Source organism: Erpetoichthys calabaricus, chromosome 3 (assembly GCF_900747795.2).
Source record: "Erpetoichthys calabaricus chromosome 3, fErpCal1.3, whole genome shotgun sequence".
Lineage (NCBI taxonomy): Eukaryota > Metazoa > Chordata > Cladistia > Polypteriformes > Polypteridae > Erpetoichthys > Erpetoichthys calabaricus.
In genome coordinates this window covers 277,620,535-277,647,624 of record NC_041396.2, presented here as the reverse complement: position 1 = coordinate 277,647,624, position 27,090 = coordinate 277,620,535, and the positions used below count along the sequence as shown (strand labels likewise).

Sequence of the window (27,090 nt, the reverse complement as noted above, 5' to 3'; positions counted from 1 at the left end):
CCACTTTGGGGAAATGCAGGTCTGCCTCTTGCTAACTGCTTTTTCTTCCTGCTAGGCAGCACAATGTCAGCAGTAATGCACTGAATCCTACTTGGGTCCCATATACCTCCACCATGTCTGCTCAGGATATTCTGGGATTCTCTCTCATCATAATGAACAGTAAGGCATTCATGTTGCATGTAAATCCCATTTTTTGGGGTCTGAATTGCATTCCATGTCTGCTGAACCCCTTTGACAATATGGTCTAAGGTAATGCTATCTCTACAGGTGACTGGTTCTTCCAACACCTTCTATCTAGGTGACCTCATCAGTCTTCAGGCATCGGTTGACAGCACTAACCATGTGCCTCTGCGGCTCTTTGTGGACAACTGTGTGGCTTCATCAGCTTCAAATGGTTCTGCCCCAACATATGCCTTCATTGGCAATCATGGGTGAGGAATCTAAAACTGCTGCTTGCAAGAGGAACATCTACCTTGGAGCAAATCTGATCTTATACCTGTTTTGCAGGTGTCTTACTGACAGCAAAGTGACCAACTCCAATTCCCAGTTCATAACTCCCAGAGTTGCTCCATCTACCCTCCAGTTTGTACTTGATGCCTTTAGGTTCTATGGTGTAGCTACAAGCTCGGTGAGTTGGCTCAATGTAGCAGTGGTGACATGGGGAACATCTCTACATCAGTAGTTTTTTAAATGGATGAAACTTTTTCTACATAAAGGTTGGTTTCTTGTATGTTCTCAGATCTTCATTACCTGTCGTCTGAAGGTGACTTTAGCTTCCCAGAATATAGATTCCTTGAATAAGGCTTGCTCCTATGTAACTGGACAGAGCCAGTAAGTTTCTGCTGGATTAACTAATTTTAAACCATAGCAGCACCTGGTTCTCACAGACCTGCTTTCCTAAAGGTGGACATCTGTAGATGGCAGTGACCCGGTATGTAGCTGCTGCGATACCGGTTGCACTACTGGCCTCCGCAGAAGGCAATGGAACATTGGCAAATCAAGGCAGAAGAGGAGTGGTAGGTGCCTAGTGCGAATGGCCTTTGCAGAAGGCTCATTGTAAAATATATCTAAAAGCAAATCTGTCTTGCTAGCTCAAGCCATGCCAGCTGAATGGGAGAAGACCCTTGAAGTGGGCCCCCTACACCTGAATGGGAAGTCTCCACCTGCAGTGTCTGACCATCTCTCTGTGACAGAAGAGAGTCCATCAGGTAAGGACTTGGCATGATGCGCAAATTACTATTCTGATTTGAACTAAAGCAAAAAAAACCTGGAGTAGATGGTTCTGTGTGAAGCGCCTCTCTGGGTCAATATAACTTGCCATCAAGGGCTACTCTTCAGTGGGCTGAAGGCCTGCACCTGTGTAGTACTGCTCACTGCTTTTCCTTTTTACAGGCTCCTTTATGCTGGTCCTGGGTTCGGTGCTGGCTGTATTGGCTCTGGCATGTTCTGCTTTTCTTCTGTTCCTTTTGTACCAGAAACCTCAAATTTCTAATTAAACTCTGTAGGAAAAAGTGATTTGGCTCTGCTTTTAATTGGTTTGTAGGGGTGGTAAAGTACAGTGTAACAAACCTGTTAATCTCCTCCCTCCCATCATAAAAGGACTGCTTGCCTTTTGTGGCCCTAATTTGAAAATCCTGTAACTGCATAGCTGTAGTTTTCATAGGTGGTCTTGCTAGTGACAATTCAACCCCAGCTCTAGTCTTAGTGACATCCCTAGTTGTAATTTTGTCTTGTGCTGTTTGTATAGCCCTCCCTTCAGTCACTGTCCCCAGTGGCCACTTCCCAATCCCTGCAATGGTGCACAAACTCGTCAACTGCTGGGTGGTCTTCCCTCCCTCTTCGGTCATGCAGCCAGTGTTGGGCACATCAGCAGGGTTTGGGGGTGCTGTCCCAGCAGGTGACACAACCGGGATGTTAAGTGATTGTGCTGGTCAGTGCAGCAGATGTGCTCAAAGCTAGTCCTGCTGTAGGCAAGCAGGCAAACCTCCTAGAGTGGAGATGCAAATGTAGCGGTTTCATGCTGGTTTTTACTGAACTGGCACTGCAAAATCATTCTAGATCTCGGCTTTGAGGCTCTCCAGTCACTGCCACTTCACAACATCGGCCCTGCATTCTCATAGCTCACTTGGAGTCGGTCAGTGGCAACTACATTTGTCAGCAGCTTCATGAGCCTGATGCTCTGCTGGGGTCAGCCCACTGACAAAGTGGTGGTGGTGCGGCCCAGGTGTCAGACTCTCGGCTTTCTCCATCCATGAACTGCTCGTGCCAACAGCACTACAGGTTAGTTCTGGAGCTCTTCAGACCTACAATTTGTGTGGTCTTTGGGTTTTGGTAGACTTCTGCTGTGAAGCTTGCAGTATGGGGATGAAAAGATTAAAATTCACATGAATTTCAAAACCAAATCAACTATCTGTTAGTGGCTCTACAGCTCCAGGACTAAATTGTGGAAAATCGAGCCCCTCCTACTGACATTCACAATTTGCATATTGAACTTTAGAACTCTGAGCAGCAGCTGGTGCCAGTGCTTATTTGCATTTTACTTTGGTTTTTTGCTGCTTTAGGTTTAGCCTGAAATTACCGGGGGGGGGGCCTTGCAGAAAATATTACTCAATCCCCCCCCCCCATATGAGTAATCAAATTAGTGATTAAAATCCTACTTGGTTGCACATATTGTGGAAACGTAATCATTCGGGGAACTGTTAGTTTGGCATCCATTCATTATCGGAAAGAGGCCTTTTGTTGAGTGTCACCATTACCCGTTTATTAGATAACACAACTCTGCTTTGGTTTTAAGCGCAGTATTGATGGCCTAGGGTTTTAACTGCATAGACTTAGCCTGCTGAATAATCTCAATCCACACTAGTGGAGGAAATAACTAGTGTTTGATTTAGAACAGTAATTTTTAACCAGTTTGTGTCCTGGAAGGTTTCAAGGTTCATTTCGGGTGGAAAAAGCTTGGAGTTGCAGTGGACTGGTCACTGCCCCTCTAGATGTGAACAAGTTGGCTGCTGTACTGGTAGGTCATCTAGTCTGCATGAGCTATAATATAAAATTGGGAAATTGTAGTCCAACTTGAACACCAACTCATCTGGAGTATAGTGTGCAGCTTTGATCTCCAGATGCAAAAAGACCGCTGCACTTAAGTGCAGAAAAGCAAAATTATTGATCTAGTATGAGGAGTTCAGTCCCTACAGATTAATCAAATGGAGTGAATTTGTTTCATTAAAGGATATTGGTACAGTAGGTCTCTGGTGCTTAAATAAGGGGGGCACAGTAACTTAGCTTTTTATTTTAAAAAGCTAAATGTATGGAATGCTTTACTAAGTACTGTGGCAGACAGTAGGACTTACTGTAAGTTTGACTTTTCCTGAATTTATGAATCCAGGACTGTCTGTATGAATGAGGACCTGTAAATGCTCATCTAGAGCAGAAACCTGGGGGATTCCCCACCCCTGTCGAGAGGCCATGATTTACAAACACTTGGACTCAATGTGACGGGGCTCCCCCTGCCATATCCTAGTGATGATTGGGCTTAACATCTGCTGATCTACAGGAGTTAATGGTCTTCAAAATTGCAGGGGGCCCTCTATGCTCAAATTTTAGTAACACTGTCCATCTCAATCTCTGAGTGCTTTTGCTTTTTTTGTCACATTTAAAAAAAAAAAAAAAATCTTCAATCTATGCAATAATCCATGCTGCAGTCACTTTAGTCTGGCCAAGCCACAGACGCCTCTGTCCTCTCTGGTATTTAATACATTTTATTAAAGTTTATAAGGAATTCAACAGGCTTTTTTGGGGACTGAAAGGAGCCTAACTAATTGTTTTTTACCCAGTTTAGTTATTCAGCATTTGTAAGACTGCATATACACAAAATCCCACTGAACATACTGCAAGTCATTAATGTAGATTGTTAATTACACAGCACAGGGCCTTATTTTCCAACGATTAGAGTATAAATTTCAAAATCCGTTCCATAGCATTTATTTTGGACAAGATTGGAAAGGAGTCTTCCTCCTAATCCATTATAACTGGAGACCACCATTTCAATTGAGATTAGCAACACAATACAGCTAACCAGTGGTAGGGACAGGAGCTGAGCTACTCTTAGCTGCCAAGGACCCACAAACAAGTGGTCCAGCATTTACAGCAAGCTGACCTGGCAATATGTGAATTTAAGACATAAAATGTTGGCTTTTGTAAGCATGTATCTGTCATGGATCTCAAGTTGGTTGACGGTCAGGTGACGGTGTGCAGATAAGAGGTGAATACTTTACAGCACTTCACACATTTGCCTACCTTCCTTGGATTCCTGTCAAGCAGGGGGTGGCTTTAAAGATTGTTTGTGTTCAAATCCTTATGTGGGTCTGCTCTAGCCAATCTTGCTGACCTCCTTGTCCCTTCCCATCCACCAGGTTGTTCAGATCCTAGTGATGGGAAAATGAAGCCTCATGAAGCTTTGAGGCTTTCTATTTGTGCTGAAAAAGATTTGAAGCCTTAGCCCCAGTCTGAACAGCGACATCTGGTGATTAACTGAGGTTAAGGCAAGCTCTCAAGCGCAGGTGAAGCAGCACTCACCGTTTCAGCCTCATGTCAGCAGTAAAAGGTCAGAAAAGTGTGTTCATTTGATTCTGCTAAAGTCCTCGTCTATACTATTTAACTTTTGAACGGCGTTTTCTGAGGTTAGTCATCTGTCACCAAATCTCTCTCTCCTCACAACCCAACATTGTTGAATGAGAGTGATGCGTTTTATTATAGTCTACCTGTTAATTTAGCACCAAAGCTGTCAAACCAATGAAGTGCGCTGTGAAGCACTGTTGACATTCGAAGCTTCAAACATCATGGGGTCACGTGGCAGCGGTGTTTTGACTCGAGCTCCGACACAGTAATTCGACTCGCTACGCTTCAGACTGACTGACACAAGATTCGGCACTTCAGTATCCTTTTCCCATCTCCATCAGATCCTCTAATCAGTCATTGCTGTCTGTTCCACACACACACACACTTGAAGCTGTGAGGTCATCAAGGTAGTGGGTCCTCGGCTAAGGAACAGCCTGCCCCTCTCACCATCAGTTCCCACAACTGATTTAATTTAAATCAGTTAACTTTTATTCATGTGTTTTATGTTGCATTGACTGTGTTGCTTAACTTTGCAGTTTTAACTGTTTTTCTTTTCTAAACGTATCTCTATCATTATGGCTGTCAGTGCTCAGGCATTGCTTTTAGCACTATGTTGCTTTTACCTTTTTATCCTTTAATGTGTTGTGCTTTTTACTTTTTTTTTTTTCTTATTGCTGTAAATCACTTTGGTCAATTTTTAGTTGTTTTAAAAGTACCATATAGAAAAGGAGGGAGGTCAAAGTGGAGGTGGATGGATAAAGTAAAAAGATTTGAAGAAAAAGGGCCTGACTGGCAAGTAGGTGCAGGACACAGCTGTTTTGAGAACAATGAACATGCACATTGAACCTACAAAAAAGTGGGAAAAGATAGAGGAAGAAGAACAGATAAAGAAATGAAAATGACTGAATTAATAAGGGTAAAAAACAAGCCCATTCCAATTAAAACCATGCCTTTAAAAACCTGGATAACACATTTTTATCACAGTTAAATACTGACTTAATTTGTCCATTTTACTTTCCAGGTAAATATGCTACATCACTCTGATTAGTGTTTATTAACTCAGGAACAGAACTGAATCATTCACTTTGTACTAATTTTAGAATAAATAAATGAATGAATCATTCTGACCCATGAATGTTGTTAACTTAACCAGGGGACACCAGAATGAACAAACTTGAATTAGCATGTTGGATTTGTGGACACAACAAGCTGGTTTTATTCTGTTTGAATGTCAGTACTTATAAAGTAAACCATCAGCAAAACTGAGCAGATTTGACCGCAACTTTCACCTACAAGCTTTGTCATTGACAACACCAGCAGCTGCCTTATTCAAGCCAGAAGTTCTTATGTGTGTTTGTTTTTATTTTTCTTGAGCTTCTGTAAAGTTTTAACTTCTCTTGTGAATAAATAAAGTATATACATACTGTAAATTTGACTTGACTTCACATGGGGAGAGGTCATCAGCTGAATCTCCCAGGGGGTCTGTACTGGGACCATTGCTTCTTCAAAAATTATATTAATGACATTGATTCTGATGTAGTTGGTAAACTTGTGAAATGTGTAGATGATGCCAAACTTGGAAGGATAGCAGATACTGAGGTGGCAGCAAAAACAATTCAGGAAGATCTGGAAAATGCAGTCTAATATAGAAAAGTGCAAAGTGCTACATGTGTGCAAAAAGGAACATCAATTATTATTAGACGATGGGAGACACAGTCCTGCAGGAGGTGACCTCTGCAAAGGATTTAGGGTTTTATGTTGACACATTTTCATCATCTAAGCAATGTGCAGAATCAGTTTAGAGGGCAAAAAAAAGGTTAGGTTATATCATACAAGGGGGCTCCGCCCCCTGCTCGCTTTGCTCGCCTACCCCCGGCGTTGGGTATCCTGAAATACATTAGTCGACCCAAGCAGCACATTATTCCTAACTTCGCTCCGCAGTAGTGCCACTCACAATATGGCGGTGACACCTGTGCCTTCACTCCGCAGTAGTGCCACTCACAATATGGCGCTGACGCCTGCGCCTTCCGTACTTTATGGACCCGTGGGGCCTCCATAGCCTCTTCCGTTTGAATCTGGGCTGCAGCGCAGAGTCCTCTTTTTTGTGTGGCTGTCGGTAGTCGTTAGCCATGGGCGCGTTGTTGCTTCATTTCTCATTCACGTCAGTTGAGCTCTTTCACTTTTGGGCCGTGACTCCTTCGTGCGCGGTGGATACAACTTCGCGTGCGGTTTATGAGATGCGCGCTGTACGCGCCTGCGCAGTATGTCTCATGGGCCCATGGCCGTGTACCTGTGTCCATGCCATCCGGTTTACCATTCTCGGTTAGTAATATGGATTAACTCTTGAATATAAATAAAGGAATGTTCTGCTCAAATTATGTAAAGCTTTAGTAAGACCACATCTGGACTGTTATGTGCAGTTCTGGTAACCACTCTACAAGAACGACATTGCAGCTGTGCGGAGAGCAAAAAGGAGCATCCCAGGACTTCAGGACATGTCCTACTGTGACAGACTCAGAGAATTAAACCTGTTTAGTCTCAAGCAGAGGAGACAGCATGGGAATCTCATCCAGCTCTTCAAAATCCTAAAATGCACTCATAAAGTAGACAGTTTAAGGGTGAATCACATAACTCAAGGACATCAGTGAAAATTAAGGGTAAGTATATTTAGGAGTGAAGCCAAGAAGTACTTCTTTATGCAGATAGCTGGGGGAATCCGAGAGACATAGCTGAAGTAGAAACCTGGACGGCCTTTAAGAAGAATGTGGATGAGATATTGCGACAGCTTAGCTATTAGATAAACAAACAAGCCTGTTGAACCAAATGGTCTCTGCTCACTTGTTAGATTTTTATGTTCATATAGACAATCATGAGGGAAGTATAGACATTGTCAAAGTATAATACAAAGTATAATACAACCCTCATCCAATGAAAGTTAAAGGAATGAAGACATCATTGAGGGATCCAACAGGTTAATTGAAAGCAAATCCACTGCATAACCACAGACATCTGGATGCAGATCATCAGAATGAGTACCAGACTATAACAGCCAATTTCTATAATGAGTGTTTCTGTTTTATTGGCAGATACTTCATTATAAATAATTTTGCCTTTTTAATGACTCACTAGGGAAAGGACAACAATATGGATTACCGTAAGAAAATGAAAGAGGCTGCAAGCAATTAATTACTGAGGTGTGCCATGGAATCTGTTTAATTTACACATTGTTATATTCCAGAAATATGTCGTTCTTTATTATCAGACAATAGATCTACAAACATACTATCATAACATATTGTATATACTGTAGATATCAGAAATGACAATGCACATTGTTTCTAATCGTTGTGCTGGTAGTCTAAAAGCTTTAAGTAGTAAGTAAGCTCTCACTTTCATAACATTTTCAAGGTAATAGTTAATCCTAAAGGGTCTTAAAGTATAGATAGAAGGCCACTGAAGAACACTAAAGTCAGTCATGTCCATGAAACCAGTTTAAGATGACATGAAGCATTATAAAGCTTGAGCATAACCTCCTTGGGCTTGTACTCCACCCATCAGGGCGCTATATAACCTAACATTCTGTTAGCCTTCTTACACTGGATTAGATTCAACTTTATTGTCATTGTACAGGTACAACAAAATTCAGTTTAGCGTCTAACCAGAAAGTGCAAATAGTAGAGAAAGGTACAATAGACAGTGGGCGCAAATAGTACATTAAAGTGCAATAAACAGTGAGGTGCAATAAGGCAGCATACAGTTGAGAATATTAAACATATACAGTATAAAAGAATGACCTGTGTGTATGGAGCAGTCTACTCTGCGCACGCTCAACCACAGCCACTAGATGGCGCCTGATTGCATGCACCTCACTTCTCACTATGCAAGACCTGTGTGCAGCAACGGCATCATGATAATGACATAGATGAAAAGACACAACGTCTAAACCACTGTTTCCCAAAGTGGTCTATACGGACCCCCAGGGGTCGATTTTGACTTGCAGGGGGTCTATGTCAGTGAGAAAAAAAATTGGGGGTGCACGAGATGTAAATGGTGGTCCACGTGAGCGGACACAACATGTAAGAATTTTACTAGGTTCTGATTTGTTTCGTTCCAAATCCAAATATTTACTTGCATTTTGTGTCTTTTCAATAAAGGTATGAATAAAAATTGCACATGTTTTTCTTTTTTTACAATTGTCCACTCTACAAAAAACCCTATGAAAGTAAGCAGCACTGTGTCAGTTGCCAAAAACACATTTGAAGTTAATAAGTTTAGGAAAATTCAATATTAGTCAGGCAGGGGGTCTATGAAAAACAAAAAAATTGGTAAGTGGTCTACGGGGCAAAAAAGTTTGGGAACCTCTGGTCTAAACGAAGCAAATGCCGTGGCTCAACAACATGCAAGCGAAACACCTCAGCAATGGAGGGCAAAGTTTGAAGTTTTCACTAAAGACATTGTCTGTCTGAAGGTATTTTCTTGAGACAAAGATTAATAAGACTCATATGCCAGCGGTACGGTTAAGATGTGGTATCACCAGTATCTTTTTATGAAAGCCAGTGGGGTACCAAGCACAGTTGGGTCTACATCGTCTTCCCTGGGTAATTCTTATGAGTTAGCTTACACCTCTTCAAGTTCACGAATATAGAAAAACTGCTAAGGAGTCTTCAGGTTTTTTTTTTGTCCTGAAAAGCACAAGCAGCTAGTATATATACAGTATGTGATATTTGAATTTACAGGTAGTAGTATATACAAGGAAGACTATATAGATATGAATACTGATCAGTAGTACAAATACATGGTATGAATAAATATAGATATATGAAATATTTTATATAGAGAATAGATAAATGTAAACGTGAAAATATACAGAGTACAGTCAGAAGTTATTGTTATTATTATAAAGGTCAGCTATTGAGTGGTAAGGGTTGAGAGTTCAGAATGGTGATGGTGTTATGAAAGAAACTGTTCCTGAGCCTGCTGGTATGGGACCGAAGCCCCTGTAGCACTTCTCAGATGGGAGGATTGTAAACAGTCCATAATTTGCGTGTGAGACATCGTTGATGATACTGCGATCCCACCACAGATACGGCAAATGCTGCAGGTCAGCAATAGTTAGCAATGGGATGCCAATGATGTGCTGGGGGGTTTTCACCATCCACTGCAGGGCCTTCTTGTCAGCTACAGAGCAGTTGCCATACCACCACATAATGAAGTTTGTCAATACGCTCTCGACAGTGCAATAGTTAAAGTTCAACAGAATCTGAGGAGACAGAGAGACTTTCTTTAGCCTCCTCAGAAAGTAAAGTCATTGTTGCTCTTTTTAAACCAGACTGGAAATGTTTATTGTCCAAGAAAAGTCCTCAGAGATGTGGACACCTAGGAATTTGAACCTGGAAACACACTTTACCTAAGCCCTATTTACTGTATATAGAAGTGAGTGTGTCTGCTACTTTTAGTTTTCTGGTAGTCTACAATTAACTCTTTAGAGCATTAACCATCAAGACGTTTTCCATCAACGATCTTATTAGTGATAGGAAAATTGATTTTATTGCATTAAATGAAACGTGGTTTAGCTCTGATGGCGCCGCTGTTTTAATCGAATCTGCACCTCCGAATTACAGCTTTGGTCATGCGGATCGCCAAGGTAAGAAAGGCGGCGGTTTAGAAAACGTTTACTTGAGCCGGTTAAAGTGTAAAGATGTCCGTTTTGGCAAATTCAAGTCCTTTGAGTATCTTGCTGCTGTTATTCATGAAGTTTCTCAGTTTCTAGTATTATCCATGTATAGACCTCCTAAATACAACACGTCTTTCTTTGAGGAATTCTCAGACTTGGTATCAATTATAATTACGAACTATGACGCACTCCTAATAGTTGGTGACTTTAACTTTCATATCGATAATCAGTGTGACCCAAAAGTAAAAGAATTTATGAACCTCCTGGACTCATTTGATTTGAGACAGCACATTAGTCAGCCTACACACAAAGCAGGTCATACGTTAGACTTAGTAATTACTAAAGGACTAAAAGTTGATGTGAAGCAGATCATTGATATTGGTCTATCAGACCATTTTCTTTTACTATTTAATATAGAAATAATGATCGAAAATATTCACAAGAAGCATATTGTTTAAAAATGTTTCTTTGATTCATCAGCAGCTTCAAAATTTACAAACATTCTAAGCAACCAGTCCATTTGTAGTGCTAACTACAAAAGCGAGGATAATGTAAATAGTAAGGTGGAAAATTTTAATACTAAGGTGAGAGCTGCTGCTGACAGCCGCACCTGAAAAGACAGTTACAAAATCTTCTAGCATTGTTATACCATGGAAGACCCAAAGAGTATCTGATTTAAAGAGAACATGCCGGAGAGCTGAGCATAAATGGAGAAAAACTAAACCAACTATCCACTATGAGATATTGAAGGTTAAAATAACAGAATACAACAACATAGTCTGTCTTGAGAGACGCTGCTATTTCTCTAGAATTATAAATAACAATACTAGTAATCCCAGAGTCTTATTCTTTACGATTGATTGTCTGCTAAACCCAGGTCACTCAATGGAATGCCTCCAAAATACTTCCTGTGAAACTTGTGAGGCTATTGCTGTATTTTTTAATCAAAAAATTAATGATATTAGAAACAATATAGTACATCTCCCCAACACTGATCCTCCTAAACCCCAGTACTCCATTATAAACAAATTAAATTCTTTAACGAGGATAGATTTACCTGATTTATATAAAATAATTTCTCAACTGAGACCCTCCACCTGCGTCCTAGACCCAATACCCAATACGGGGGTCTTCCCAGACTGTCTTAAGACTGCTGCAGTTAAACACCTACTCAAGAAAAATAATCTTGACTCCTCTGCTTTTGAAAATTTTAGACCTATCTCTAACTTGCCTTTATTAAGTAAAATTCTAGAGAAGGCAGTCATTATGCAGCTAAATGACCACCTCAATAAACCTGCTATTCTTGATAAGTGTCAGTCACGTTTCAGAACAAATCACAGTACAGAAACTGCACTTGTTAAAGTAGTAAATGACTTGCGAGTAAATGCAGACAGAGGCCATTTATCTATTCTCATCCTCTTAGACCTGAGTGCCGCATTTGATACCATTGATCACAATATTCTCAGAAATCGCCTTAGTCAATGTGTGGGCCTCTCTGGCAGTGTCTTAAATTGGTTTGAATCCTATCTGGCAGGTAGAAAATTCCTTGTTAGTTGTGGTAATTACAACTCAAAGACACATGATATCCTATATGGTGTTCCACAAGGCTCTATCCTGGGTCTGCTGCTCTTTTCGATTTACATGCTTCCATTAGGTCAGATTATCTCGGGGCATAACGTGAGCTACAACAGCTATGCTGATGACACCCAACTGTAATTATCAATAGCGCCTGACGACCCCGACTCTCTTGGCTCACTTACCCAATGTCTTACTTGTGTTTCTGAATGGATGAGTAGTAATTTTCTCAAACTAAATAAAGAGAAAACTGAAATTTTAGTGATTGGCAATAATGGATATAATGAGGTTATTAGAAATAAACTTGATGCATTAGGATTAAAAGTCAAGACGGAGGTAAAGAATTTAGGGGTAACTGTTGACTGTGACCTCAATTTTAAATCACATATTAATCAGATCACTAGGACAGCATTTTTTCACTTAAGAAATATAGCAAAAGTTAGACCTCTTATATCATTGAAAGATGCTGAGAAATTAATTCACGCTTTTGTTTTCAGTCGACTGGATTACTGTAACGCACTCCTCTCAGAACCACCCAAAAAAGACATAAATTGATTGCAACGAGTGCAGAATGCAGCTGCTAGAATCTTAACTAGGAAAAGAAAATCCAAACACATTTCTCCAGTTTTGATGTCACTACATTGGTTACCTGTGTCATTCAGAATTGACTTTAAAATACTGCTTATGGTTTATAAAGCCTTAAATAATCTTGCTCCATCTTATATTTCGGAATGTCTGACACCTTACACTCCAAATTGTAACCTTAGATCTTCAAATGAGTGTCTGCTTAAAATTCCAAGAGCTAACCTTAAAAGAAGTGGTGAGGCGGCCTTCTGCTGTTATGCACCTAAAATCTGGAATAGCTTACTGATAGAAATTCACCAGGCTAATACAGTGGAGCACTTTAAAACACTGCTGAAAACACATTACTTTAACATGGCTTTCTCATAGCTTCATTTTAGTTTAATCCTGATGCTCTGTATATTCAATTAATTATTATTATTATTCATGGTGGCTCCAAAATCCGTACTAACCACTACTCTCTCTTCTGCTCTTTTTCTGGTTTTCTGTGGTGGCGATGTGCACCACCACCACCTAATCAAAGCACCGTGATGTCCCTACACTGATGGATTAAAGACCAGAAGTCAAGTGACCGTCATCATCAAGTCCTTCCATGAGAACCCTGAATACAATGAGGACTGATTGATGTCATTTATGTTAGGTAGAATGCCTAGAGGGGGCTGGGCGGTCTCATGGCCTGGAACCCCTGAAGATTTTATTTTTTTTCCAGCCGTCTGGAGTTTTTTTGTTTTTTCTGTTCTCCCTGGCCATTGGACCTTACTTTTATTCTATGTTAATTAGTGTTCTCTTATTTTAATTCTTATTTTGTCTTTGTTTCTCTTTCTTCATCATGTAAAGCACTTTGAGCTACATTATTTGTATGAAAATGTGCTATATAATTATATGTTGTTGTTGTTGTAGTCTTATTGGTGGTGAGGGTGAGGTTATTGTCAGCACATCATGTTGCCAGGTGCTGAAGCCACTCTCTGTAGGGTGGCTCGTCATTGTCATTGATCAGTCCTATTATCGTGGCATCGTCTACAAACTTTATGATGGAGTTGGAGTCATATAAAGGGATGCAGTCATGAGTGAAGAGGGTGTAAAGGAATGGGCTGGCTCCACTATGTTTTTAGAATGTTAGAATGCTCATGAAAAACACGAGCAGGCAAGTTTTTTTCCAGTCTTCAACTATTTTTGTGAGTTTGTACCTACTGCAGCCTCCACTTTCTGTTCTTGGCTAACAGGAATGGAACCCAACATGGTATACTGATGTTGTAGCCCATCCGCCTCAAGGTTGTATAGAGCAGTTATTTGAGTTACTGTAGCCTTTCTGTCAGTTCGAACTAGTCTGGCTGTTCTCCTGCGTCCTCTCTTTTTGACAAAGTCTTTCCTTCTGCAAAAAGAATGGTCACAAGGTGTTTTTTTGTTTTTTTTCCACATTTCGAGTAAACTCTAGACAGTTGTGTGTGAAAATTGCAGGAGATCAACAGTTACAGAAATATTCAGTCATACCAACATTCATGACATGGTTGAAATCACTGAGATCACATTTTTTCTCCATTCTAGTATTTGTAGTGAACATTAACTGAAGCTCCTGACCTGCATCTGCATGATTTTACACACTGCACTGCTGCCACATGACTAGCTGATTAGATAATTACTCAGCAGGTGTACTGGTGTTCCTATTTTTTTGCTCAGTGAGTGTATATCAGAATAACTAAAACAACTTGGGATAACTAAAAACGTAACTCATGAGATATAATATTAAAAAGAAAAGTTTAAACCATCCCATAAGATTTTCTTTCAGAACGGGAATTTCATGAATTCCAGAGAATAGTGTAGGTGCATACCGCCTGACTCCCTTGGTGGAATTTTCAAACCACAACGTTACACTAACTCCATCTTTGCTGTTTAGTCTAGTACGGCCTGTGTTACTGAGCTCGATTTCCCCTTATCTTCTTTTGCAGAACTGAAATAATCCCGGTTTGTCGAATTAAACGAGGTTCGCTGTGTGGAATGCCACCAGTATCTTGTTCTTATAATTTCAAACAAAAAAAAAATAATTCTAGGAACTACAAATTCCGGCATGCAGCGGTCTCGTAACGCTAGTAACCCCGGAAAAGAATGGTCACATGCACGAGTCCCTGTCACACGGAGAAACAGTACCACCGGAAGTGCGCTGTTTTAAAAAGTAAGTCGCAAAAGTGAACGATAGTAGCATTTGATTAAAAGGACAGAAAAACGTCAGAAAAGTACGGTTGCTGCTTTTGAAGGCGTCTAGTGTAACCGCGAGTGAGACAACTCTCAAAGTGAAAACGAACGGCTTCAGATCCAGTAGAAAGCAGGTGAGTGCAGTGCTTCTGATTATAAACAAAACATCTCACATACAGCAGGCCATCAGCGCCGATCGACACCAACGGCCGGATGAAGAAAGCGGAGGGGTGTATTGGTGCATATTACTGCGTCCACAGCATATTTCCAAGGTGCGAAGAGAATTGGAGGGAGATTTCTTTGGATTAAATTTTACTTGATGAAAGACCACATAGATGCGATCTCGCTGTAAAAATGAACTGATTTAACTGATCATGAAGTCCAGGGTAAATGGCAGATTTCTTCTATTGAATGTAAAAGTACACCTTTCGTTCACTACCCTTTTCTTTTCTTATTTAAAAAGCATCTTAGAATGCACGCTCAGTTTAAAACGTGCTGCCTTCACACTGCTGTTTTCAAAGCCGACCGCAGGCGTAGTTTTCTTCTCTACAGTTGTGGTACTTCGTTTATGCAGCAGATTTTTTTGTAGTAGAATTTTTTTTATAACGTCTTTCTAAATAAATATACACGAATGTAGTAAGATCGTTCAAATAATAGCCGTCAGCGGCATAACACGTTACCGAATCGTGGTGTTCAAGTAGCGCTGTCGTTTTTTTAATGTTTAGTTACGCGCTAAGCAAGCGAACTGAAGTGTTCAGAAGTATGATATGGGCGTCAACTCTAAACCTTACAGTACAACTAAAGTCAAGTCTTAGTTTCATGCAGCTGACTGCAAGACGCTTTAAATAGAATTGGGATTACAATTCATAATCGAGTGCAGGCGGTGTAGCGTACAGTGTGGTGTGGTGTAGTGTTAGTGGTTAAGGCTTCGGACTTCAAACCCTGAGGCTGAGGGTTCAAATTCCGCAGTTGGCGCTGTGTGACCATGACAAGTCTCTTCTCCTTAGCGTTCTCCATTTGGAAAAACAAAACGAATGCAACCAATTGTATCTCAAATGTTGTAAGTCGCGCCAGGTAATACAGTAAATCATAATAATAAATGTGTATTTAATAATTACAGTAAAATAAAATAGCACATTGAATAAAAACGAATACAACATAGACAGACAAGATAATGAGCGTCACAAAGTTACATTTGCTACAGATTAGCACGTGAAGGCGCCTATTCTTGAGTTAATGAAGGGTGTGTTTAACGAAGGCTCAGCCCCCCAGGTTTGTTTTGCATGACTGACATGCATTTTTAACAAGACGCGCAGTATGTTGTGCGGAAAATGCCCATGTTAAATACATATTATTAGTTTATTTTAAGACTATTCATGTAGACCACACTGCCTCATTGCTAATGGTTGTCAGCTAAAGGAATTTTTAAAATGTCTTCGGTAGGTCCTCCTGGATTTTCACAACCCTTAGTGAGCAGAAGTGGTTGTTGGTTTAAGTTTTTAATGTTATTCTTACTATACAGTATTCAGGTGACCAAGTGTATATGATTCACTGTTAGTCAAAAAAAAAAAAAAAAGCTTTACTGATGACACAAAAATTGTAAACTGGAAAAGGAGTGTCTCTAATCTAAAATTTGGCCTTTCCAAGTAACGGTCTAAATATAATGCACTTGCTTCGGACCTGTAAGCATACAATCCGAATTGCACTTAGGATATGGACACATTGACACATTACAGAGCTTCAGCATCATTTTGTTTCTCTTGTAATTAAAATATTACAAAACGCTGTAATGACAGTTATTTGCCTTTTTAATTACACATTTTATTTGCCTTTTTAATTGCACTTCTCTGCATACTGCTTCAGGGAAGAAAATGCCATCTAATTTATTTTGTATCTGAGTTGCATTAGTAAGTTTTCAGTAGAGTGGTATTGGGACCTTGGTCCTGTTAGATAAGTAAAGGATTGTAATGCAACATTTGACATTGGCACGTTTTCTTTTACATAGCTAATGCTTTAAAGACATATGATCATGTCATTTGAAGTCTGGCTTGTATTCAACGTGGAGAAAAAACTTAAGTAGTTCAGGATAAAGTCTAAAGCTGCCCCCCATGAGTAAAGATGTTTCATTGTTTTGTGCACACTTGTGAAAACCACACTAAACAAAAGCATGAGACAGAAAGGTAAAGGTAAACTGTTAGTGAAACAAGTGCAGAGTATACAGGTGAGAGGTCTCAAAGTACAATTTACCCTTTCTCTCTCTCTCTCTCTCTAAGTTGTTTTTTTTAAAGAGATACAGAAACACAATGTCAAATACTAAAAAACTATGAGGCATGTCAGCCAGAAATGTACATACACAAACATCTAAATTTTATTTTTAATTCTGATAGTTTTTCCTTAAAACATCAGAAATTCAAATCCCAGATTTAAATATAAAAGTGGGAACTGTATCCAAGAAAGAAAAGAGGTAAAGTGCTGAAGAGAAGAAAGTGGAGCAGCAGTGTTTTTCACTTTATTGTTTTTTTCCCCCTTATGTAGAATGTCACATTTTTTTTACTACTGCTTTACTATTTTGAACACTACAGTGTGCTTCGGGTCACCATTGATGGATTTTCTACAACATTTAAGATAGGTAATACACAACCCGTAAAACCACATAGATGCCATCTTTTCAGCTCAGAAATGGAAAGACTTGAGGTGCCCAAGACAAAGAGCAAAAAAGTTTCCAGATGTCACAGTTTTGTACAGATGCCACACATTTTGAACACCGTCATAGATAGATAGATAGATAGATAGATAGATACTTTATTAATCCCAATGGGAAATTCACATTCTTCAGCAGCAGCATACTGATACAATAAATAATATTAAATTAAAGAATGATAATAATACAGGTGAAAAAAAAAAAACAGACAATAACTTTGTATAATGTTAAATGTTAACGTTTACCCCCCCTGGTGGAATTAAAGAGTCGCATAGTTTGGGGGAGGAACGATCTCCTCAGTCTGTCAGTGGAGCAGGACAGTGACAGCAGTCTGTCGCTGAAGCTGCTCTTCTGTCTGGAGATGACATTATTTAGTGGATGCAGTGGATTCTCCATAATTGATAGGAGCCTGCTGAGCGCCCTTCGCTCTGCCACAGATGTTAAACTGTCCAGCTCTATGCCAACAATAGAGCCTGCCTTCCTCACCAGTTTGTCCAGGCGTGAGGCGTCTTTCCTCTTAATGCTGCCTCCCCAGCACACCACTGCGTAGAAGAGGGCGCTCGCCACAACTGTTTGATAGAACATCTGCAGCATCTTATTGCAGATGTTGAAGGAAGCCAGCCTTCTAAGGAAGTATAACCGGCTTTGTCCTTTCTTGCACAGCGCATCAGTATTGGCAGTCCAGTCTAATTTATCATCCAGCTGCACTCCCAGATATTTATAGGTCTGCACCATCTGCACACAGTCACCTTTGATGATCACTGGGTCTATGAGGGGTCTGGGCCTCCTAAAATCCACCACCAGCTCCTTGGTTTTGCTGGTGTTCAGGTGTAGGTGGTTTGAGTCGGACCATTTAACAAAGTCATTGATTAGGTCCCTATACTCCTCCTCCAGCCCATTCCTGATACAGCCCACGATAGCAGTTTCATCAGCGAACTTTTGCACATGGCAGGACTCTGAGTTGTATTGGAAGTCCGATGTATATAGGCTGAACAGGACCGGAGAAAGTACAGTCCCTTGTGGCGCTCCTGTGTTGCTGACCACAATGTCAGACGTGCAGTTCCCAAGACGCACATACTGAGGTCTGTCTTTAAGATAGTCCACGCTCCATGCCACTAGGTATGAATCTAATCCCATCTCTGTCAGCTTGTCCCTAAGGAGCAGAGGTTGGATTGTGTTGAAGGCGCTAGAGAAGTCTAGAAACATAATTCTTACAGCACCACTGCCTCTGTCCAAATGGGAGAGGGATCGGTGTAGCATATAGATGATGGCATCTTCCGCTCCCACCTTCTCCTGATATGCAAACTGCAGAGGGTCAAGGGCGTGTTGAACCTGTGGCCTCAGGTGGTGAAGCAGCAGCCTCTCCATGGTCTTCATCACATGTGATGTCAGAGCAACAGGCCGAAAGTCATTCAGCTCACTAGGACGTGATACCTTTGGGACTGGGGTGATACAAGATGTTTTCCAAAGCCTCGGGACTCTCCCCTGTTCCAGGCTCAGGTTGAAGATGCGCTGTAGAGGACCCCCCAGCTCCGATGCACAGACCTTCAGCAGTCGTGGCGATACTCCATCTGGACCCGCTGCTTTGCTGGCACGAAGTCTCATCAGCTCTCTGCTCACTTGCGCTGTTGTTATTATGGGTGGGGATGTTTTTCCTATGCTGGTATCAGCAGAAGGATGTGTGGAGGGTGCAGTACTCCGAGGTGAGAGTGAGAGTGGGTTAGGGTGGTCAAACCTGTTAAAAAAGTTGTTCATTTGGTTTGCTCTCTTCACGTCTCTCTCAATGGTGGTACCCCGCTTCGAGCTGCAGCCAGTGATGATCTTCATCCCATCCCACACTTCCTTCATGCTGTTATTCTGCAACTTCTGCTCCAGCTTTCTCCTGTACTGCTCCTTCGCCGCCCTGAGTTGGACTCGGAGTTCCTTCTGCACGCGCTTGAGCTCATGCTGATCACCGTCTTTAAAAGCCCTTTTCTTCTGATTCAAAAGGCCCTTGATGTCACTTGTAATCCATGGCTTGTTGTTAGCATAGCAGCGTACTGTTCTTACTGGAACTACAATGTCCATACAGAAGTTGATGTAGTCAGTAGTGCAGTCAACAACTTCCTCAATGTTCTCATTATGAGATCCCTGCAGGATATCCCAGTCTGTAGTTCCAAAAAGTTCTCTCAGAGTATTCTCAGCCTCCGGGGTCCACTTCCTGAATGATCGTGTGGTTGTAGGTAGGACTCTAACTTTTGGTTTATAGTGAGGCTGAAGCTGAACCAGGTTATGATCTCCTTTCCCAAGCGCAGGCAGCGGGGTGACACTGTATGCATCTTTAACGTTTGCATACAGTAAATCAATAGTCTTATTTCCCCGGGTGTTACAGTCCACATACTGGGAAAATGCAGGCAATGTTTTGTCCAGCGTCACATGGTTAAAGTCTCCAGCGATTAGCACAAGCGCCTCAGGGTGCTGCGTTTGTAACTTAGCAACAGCGGAATGGATGATGTCACTCGCTGACTCCACGTCTGCCCGAGGAGGAATATACACGATGACAACAATGACATGTCCAAACTCTCTGGGCAAATAGTAGGGACGTAAACTTACGGCCAACAGTTCGATATCCCTGCAGCAAGTGGAGATTTTGACGTTAACATGTCCAGAGTGACACCACCTTGTATTAACATAGAGAGCGAGTCCTCCTCCTTTGTGCTTACCACAGGCACTTGCATCTCTGTCCGCTCTAACTGTGCTAAACCCGGATAGCTCCACGTTGGCATCTGGAATGGTGTTATTTAGCCACGTTTCGCAGAAACACAACAAACTGCATTCTCTGTAGGTCCTGACATTTTTCACCAGCGCAGCCAGTTCGTCGATCTTATTTGAGATTGAGTTTACATTCCCCAGAATCACAGAAGGCACCGAAGGCTTGAAACGCCACTTTCTCGCAAGCCGCTTCTTTTTTAGCTTAGTGCCGGCTCTGCTGCCACGATACCGCCTTCTTACCTCGTCGGGTAAATATGGAACCACACCGGCACTGGCATTTGTTCTCAGCGCCCGAAGTTGAGTACTTGAATAGGCGAGTCTCGGCGTGTTAAAATCCATGCCCACGTTGTAAAAGTAAGTGTGTCCAGGGAAGGAATCCATATAAAATAAAGTGGTAGGAGTGATCAATAAATAAAAATAGAAAAATAAAAGTAGAAAAGTACACATACATATACAGTCATACACGGAGCTGCTGAAAAGGCTGCCACTCACGCCGGCGCCGTCATGTAGTTCAGGTCAATTTTAACGCACAATATTTCAATATTTGTTGAGCTTCTGTAAAAATTAAAATCTTTCTTTCTTTCCATCACAAACTCCATTTGGGGTATTTCTTGCTTACGTCCCATTAAAATACCCTAAATGTCATATTCTAAAACATTTCTCATCTTAACTTATCTGTAGCAGTGTTGATCCAACAATATAAAATAGGTTCAGGATGAAAAATCTGACATCCGGGGCATCTAAGTAAAATTTTGAAATATCTGTAAAATATACATTTTTTTTAAAATTTTTTTTAAAAATTATTTTTGTTTACTTATGGATTGATAAATTTAATAGAGGCTGTTTTACTTGTCCTGTGAATATGTATTCTCGTTTTTTCTTTCTGCTGCTGTATGCAGTTTCCCCATGGAATTAATAAAGTTAATCTAATCTGATCGAAAAAGGGGTATCAAAATCGGGTCAAAAAAGACCTAGAAGGCACAGCATCAATTCAGGACTTGGAACATTTTGTGAAGGTGAAGCTCTTCATTGCAAATAGAGGCTGCAAATTGGATCCCCTTATTAAATTAATCGCAACAAAATTACACTCTCAGACATTTTAAAAATATAAGGGGTGTGAATGTGAATAGTGAGGCCAACAACACGACTAAGAAGGGGTAGATATCAATGAAGCAAAAGCATCAAAATGATTGTGTTTTAAGTGTGTCTGTAGTACTACGGTAAAAAAGTCATTAAATTGTTAAATACAAGCAATTTACAAATAGCATTTTTTATGTTTTATGGCCATTCGTTATTGTTTGGTTCAACACCAAAGCAGGTTTAAGCTTAAGAAGATACATTTTACTTTAAAATAACATTTACCTTTAGATTCATTCCTTTTTATTATTCTTACCTCAGGCCACTAATGGGCAGCGTTCTCTCAACCAAAGCAGTTGTGCAAGCACACTAACTTTATCTATGTGCAGATATGCTCTAAAAAGAATGATAGCAAATTAAATTGATTTTCAGGAGATAAAGATTAATCGTGCTGCTGTTATCTTATCAAAGAAGGTATAGAAAGCATTAAGTTCCTCTGGTATACAAAACATGGAAGCAGCTGGATTAGGCTTTAGTTTAAACATTACAAATGCTGCTACAGTTCCCTTCATAATGTTTGGGATAAAGACACATTTTTCCTTGATTTACCCTACTGTTCTAGAGTTTAAAAATATAAATCAAGCAAATCAGATGTGATTAAAGTGCACATTGCAGGCCTTCATTTAAGGGAATTTGCATACATTAAAAATGAAGAGAGGTGTGCCAGTACTGTGGCAGCCATTACATGCCTAAGCCATAACACACACACACACCACCATGTTTAATAGGTGAGGTGGTCTGCTTTAGATCCTGGGCTGTTCCTTTCTTGTCTCCACACTTTGCTCTTACCATCACTCTGATAGATATTAATCTTTGTCCATAAGACCTTTTCACAGAACTCTGCAGGCTCTTTTAAGTACTTTTTCACAAACTATAATCTTGCCATCCTGTTTTTGTCGCTAACTAGTGTTTGCATCTTGCAGTGTGTCCTCTGTATTTCTGTTCATGAAGTCATCTGCTGATACTGGTCTGTGACACATACACACCTGCCTCCTGAAGACTGTTTCTAATCTGTCAGACAGGCATTTGGGGCTTTTTCTTTACCATTGTCAGGATTCTTCTTTTATCATAAGGAGGTCTTCCTTGGCCTACCAGTCCTTTTGTGATTACTGAGTTCTGCAGTGTGTTCTTTCTTCGAATAATAATTCAGAGTTGATTTAGATAATTTATAAGGTTTCACTGATGTTTTTAATAGTTTTATTTTTTCAGCCCCATAATGGCTTCTTTGACTTTTCCTTGGCAGAGCTCATGTCCTCGTGTTGAACAATGGCAACCATGGACTCTAAAGGTAGTCTGTAGGTAGAAGCAAGCCTAGGTATCTTATGCCTACACTAATGAAACACACCTGAGTAATCACAAACACCTGTGAAGCCAATTGTCTTCAAACTTATATTCTTTATGTAATGTAGGGCACTGTATATTTCTTTCTTGCATGTTTTCATATCATCAACCTGAAATAAACCTATACAAGCTCTTCATAAATATTGAAATTCACTGATGATCAAGTTTTCTTTACAAAGAATTATATTGATTGCCTTTGTTGGTACACAGTTGTCCACACATTTTTAATTTATCTGGTTACGGCAGTTACATGTACATCCAAATTTGCTGATGAATTTCTAAAAATGTCCAAATTTACAGACCCAAAAGAATCCTGCATTTTTTTCCCTTTGCCTCTTTAGTCCAGTGCTGAACCAAATTTTTAAGGAGATTTAGCTATATCAGAATGAACAAAATTTCCTCAGGTGGAGATGTTTTTTATTCTATATAAATCATAGTATGCCTTTGTACAAATTGTTGGAGAAACATATGTATTGATTCCCAGAGCGAGAATGTTTTCAGAAAATCTTAATTTGACCTGTTTTTATTGTTCCAAACAATGAGAGCACTTAACTGGATCATTTAGAAAGGTCCTCCTCATTAAGGGAATTTGATTTTGCATGAACAAGTTTTTAAAGCTTTGCAAAATTTCAATTCCTAAATATTTCTATGTTACAGTGGAACCTCAATTTGTGATTATAATTAGTTCCGGAAACGTGTTTGTAATCCAAAGCACTTGTATATCAAAGTGAATTTCCTATAAGAAATAATGGAAACTCAGATAATTCATTTCACAACCCACAAATATTTATATAAAAATGATTAATACAAAATCTTCCCTCTAACTAACGGAATCCCCGCTATCTGTTGGCTCACAGGAATCATCTTCTTTTTTTTGTGACTTTAACAAGGAAACCTATCCAATGACAGTTGCTTTTTCCTGAAGAGTCACTACACTTGGACACAAAATAAAAAAAATGCTTTTCGCACTGTATGGTTTCTAAACTCTTTTGGGATTCCCCCCCAGTGGGACAACATGTGGAAGAGCGTCCTGAAGGAAGCAACCGCAGGCTTCCAGAGCTGTAGCAGTTTGCCGTAAAAGAGAATCAGAAAAGATTGTGGTCAAGCTATAAGAGCCTGCCATCGATGGGTGATGCAAGAAACATTATAAATGCAAGAGCACAGCATTACTTAGCCACTATCCTGGTCACGACCCTGCCTGACTGCTGTGTCTCTGTATAGGAGAGTGGTAGATCCCACTATAATAAATAACCGTGCTGTTCCCGTTTCACACTGAATAAAGCTGGTTTTGCTAAAATACTGAGACTTAGCCTTGTGTTTTGGGGTGCATGACAGGGACTCGCACATTACAGCACACATACATGTGGTCACCATGCTATAGTAAACAGTATACGCTCATACGGATTTTGACTATATGAGTGAGGCACGCTAATGGGAGATGATTACCCACAATCTCCACGTGACGTTTGGTGGACAAAGCGTATACGTACTATTCGTATTGCAAGACCTCACTCGTTTATCAAGTTAAAATTTGTTAAAAATTTTAGCTCGTCTTGCAAAACACTCGCAAACCAAGTTACTCGCGGTCCAAGGTTTCACTGTACAGTGAAAGGAAGCTGTTGACACTTAAATTGATGATTACTAGCGTCCACTGAAAATAATCTACACATTTTTGTCTGTGCTCTCTAGTGTTCCCAAAAGTAATTGTTCTGTCTCAGAAATAATAAGTAGTTCATAGAGGGAACACTAACTAATGGTGAGTGGTACAATTGTGATACCAAAAGATTAGGAGAAAGAGGACATCCTTGTCTTGTACCATTCCTTAGAACAGAAAAGTACAGTTTTTATGGTAATCTGGAAGGATAGAGAGTGACAAGATTTACCTTGGTGCCAATTTTATGTGGTTTAAGGAATTAGTAATATTACATGGGTCTATGAAAAAATTTTAGCACATTTGTAGAGCCCATTTTTACGTCTACTCCATGTATCCTCACGTTAACTTAGACCAAAATGTATAGGAAGTTCACAAAATGTTACAATCCTTAAAAAAAAAATGTCTTTCTTCATGCTTAAGATATGAGCTATTAACTCTTTTAGGGCTAATTTTTTTTTTGTTTCTTTTCTCCCAGGGCTGAATATTTTTCCAAAAACTAACATTTTTTAAAAAAGAACACAAAGCAATTGTTTAACATATCAAATCAACAAAAAATATTTACTTTTGACAAATGTTACTGTCTTGCATGTTGTATGAGCCTGAATTCTCTATGTGTTGTTTTGATGCCTATTTTTCAATTGTCTGTTGCTGCATTTTCTAACATATATTGTTAGTGTGTACTGTAGAGAGACAAGTCACCCATTTGCCATCGTGCCATGCCACTGCCACCAAGTTTTCTGCCTGCATGAAAAACCGTATTGTCACCTCTTTTCATCTTCTGAAACTTTATGAACTTTATGTATGGCATTATAGCCTGGCTCACCCCATGGGATTTGCTTCTGTTTATTACAGAAGTGAATAAAACTTTGCAGAAGCACGTACCTAAGCCACCAGGGGACAAAACACGTTTGGACCAATGCTCCCTGAAGTTATCTCACCAGTTCTGTCCCATCTCTATTTGTAATGCCACAGCGCGCTTCATCTCGTCTTTCGTTGTGGGTTTCCACTTTGAATAACGAGAATGCGATGCAAACGCAGCCCGCGATTCAAAAAAAATCTCTGCCTACCTGTTTGTCTCGTCTGACAGTAGCTGAAAAGCAGCATCAGGAGAGAGCAGCCTGAAGTACAGCAGCTGGTGATCTGTCGTGTCCAAAAGCAAGCCATGCCGTCTTGTAAACTCCGGTAGCCATATCGGCTCTCAACGGATCAATGTATGTGTATTTATCCCATGCGAACCTTGCCGTAGATGCATCGGCTGCGCGAAGGCACTCAACTGGCAGCAGATCCGCTCGCGCGCCATCGGCTGGTGTCTGATCAGCTGATGCCTGCTTCTAACTCTCTTGCTCGATCTCCTGATCACTGCCAATAAAGTCCGATTCTGAAAAATCAAGAGTCCGACTCCGCGGTAATGCGCAAAACAACGTCTGCCAAGTGTTTTCTTTTCTGCACTTGCTTCGCTGCCTTTTCACATGTCGGTGCCATCTTGCCATTGTTTACATTTCGCAACTCACGCACACGCAATGTTTATTTGCCGAGTCAACGAGTCTAGCATTCCTCCAAGCACAGAGGGAATGCCTGTGACGTGACAGTGAGATTTGTCGCCATTAACAGCTGATTGTCGCCCTTTATCCCTGGATGTCGACTTTTGTCGACATTCGCCTTCAACCCCTCCTGTCGACAAAAGTCGACATCCGCCCTAAAAGAGCTAATAAGACAATTGTGATGAAAATTTTGAGTATTTCATTTTAAATTTGTTGTTTTGGCTTTGTAAGACTGCAGAACTTCCAAACATTCTTGCCTCAATTCCACATACAGAAAATTCATAATGCATTTATCCATCCATCTATTATCCAACCCGCTATATCCTAACACAGGGTCACGGGGGGTCTGCTGAAGCCAACACGGGGCGCCAGCCCACCGCAGGGCGCACACACTAGGGACAATTTATAATCGCCAGTGCACCTAACCTGCATGTCTTTGGACTGTGGGAGGAAACCCCCACAGACACGAGGAGAACATGCAAACTCCATGCAGGGAGGACCCGGGAAGTGAACCCAGGTCTCCTAACTGCGAGGCAACAGCGCTACTCACTGTGCCACCGTAATGCATTTATTCAAACAATAATAATAAAGTAAAGTAATAAAAAATTAATAATAAAGAATCAATTCACTAAATGGCTGTGATGGAAACAACAAATAATACTCCAACATAAAACACCATAAAGGTAGCTGTTAATTATTCTAAGATTCATCCACTTTGGTGGGTTTCTGCTTCCTCTTAGTAGTTGATGTGTAGAACAAGCAGTCCGCCTTTTTATAGTGAATACTAGGCTATGGCACTATGTATGAAGATATCTTTCTTTTCTAACATTTGAAGCCTGTGTGATTTAATTCACTTCCCCAAGGATTGGAAGTGCAGTAAAGATGCAAGATCAGTTTTGTTCAAGTCAGTAAAAAGGAATTGTGACCAGCAAAATTAATCTATAAAGTTTTTTGACTTTTAGTCTGTATTTTACAATGTCCAATATAGTGAGCACCATCACAGGCACAGAAATTTTAAATGCAGTTATTATATTAGAAATTCATTTGAAGTTATCCTGTTTTATGTTTATGTTAAAAAATTAATGCTTTTATGATTAGATAAAATGCTTGGTGCTCCTACAGGTGACAGCTCAGCATCCTCCCTTTGAACATTAACTTGATCAACACAATGCCAGCACTTCTGGAAAGACCAAAGCTGTCCAATGCAATGGCAAGGGCTCTTCATCGCCACATAATGAGGGAAAGAGAGAGGAAAAGACAAGGTGAGTTCACTCCATTTTTGTCTCTTTGTTATAAATTACTCCCAAAGGTTGGAAATAGAAGCATT

At 40.3% G+C, this 27,090-nt stretch overlaps 1 protein-coding gene and 1 long non-coding RNA gene across 4 annotated transcripts in view; both read left to right on the top strand.

The window, feature by feature from the left end:
• The first annotated feature begins 280 nt into the window (after nt 1-280).
• Nucleotides 281-852, top strand: LOC127527163 (uncharacterized). The gene is made up of 3 exons (XR_007934463.1): nt 281-431; nt 508-628; nt 740-852. It is a non-coding gene; the product is annotated as an uncharacterized LOC127527163 (long non-coding RNA).
• Nucleotides 853-14,541: 13,689 nt separating this feature from the next.
• gps2 (G protein pathway suppressor 2) overlaps nt 14,542-27,090 on the top strand; it is a 40,884-nt gene continuing 28,335 nt past the window's right edge. For 2 of the 3 annotated variants that reach the window (XM_028798395.2, XM_028798393.2), the window contains exons 1-2: nt 14,572-14,772; nt 26,886-27,025. In XM_028798395.2, the coding sequence (XP_028654228.1) occupies nt 26,932-27,025 (94 nt within the window). In that variant the 5' untranslated portion in view covers nt 14,572-14,772; nt 26,886-26,931. Of the gene's footprint in view, nt 14,773-26,885; nt 27,026-27,090 lie in introns of all 3 variants that reach the window. The other variant, XM_028798394.2, reaches the window with a different exon arrangement.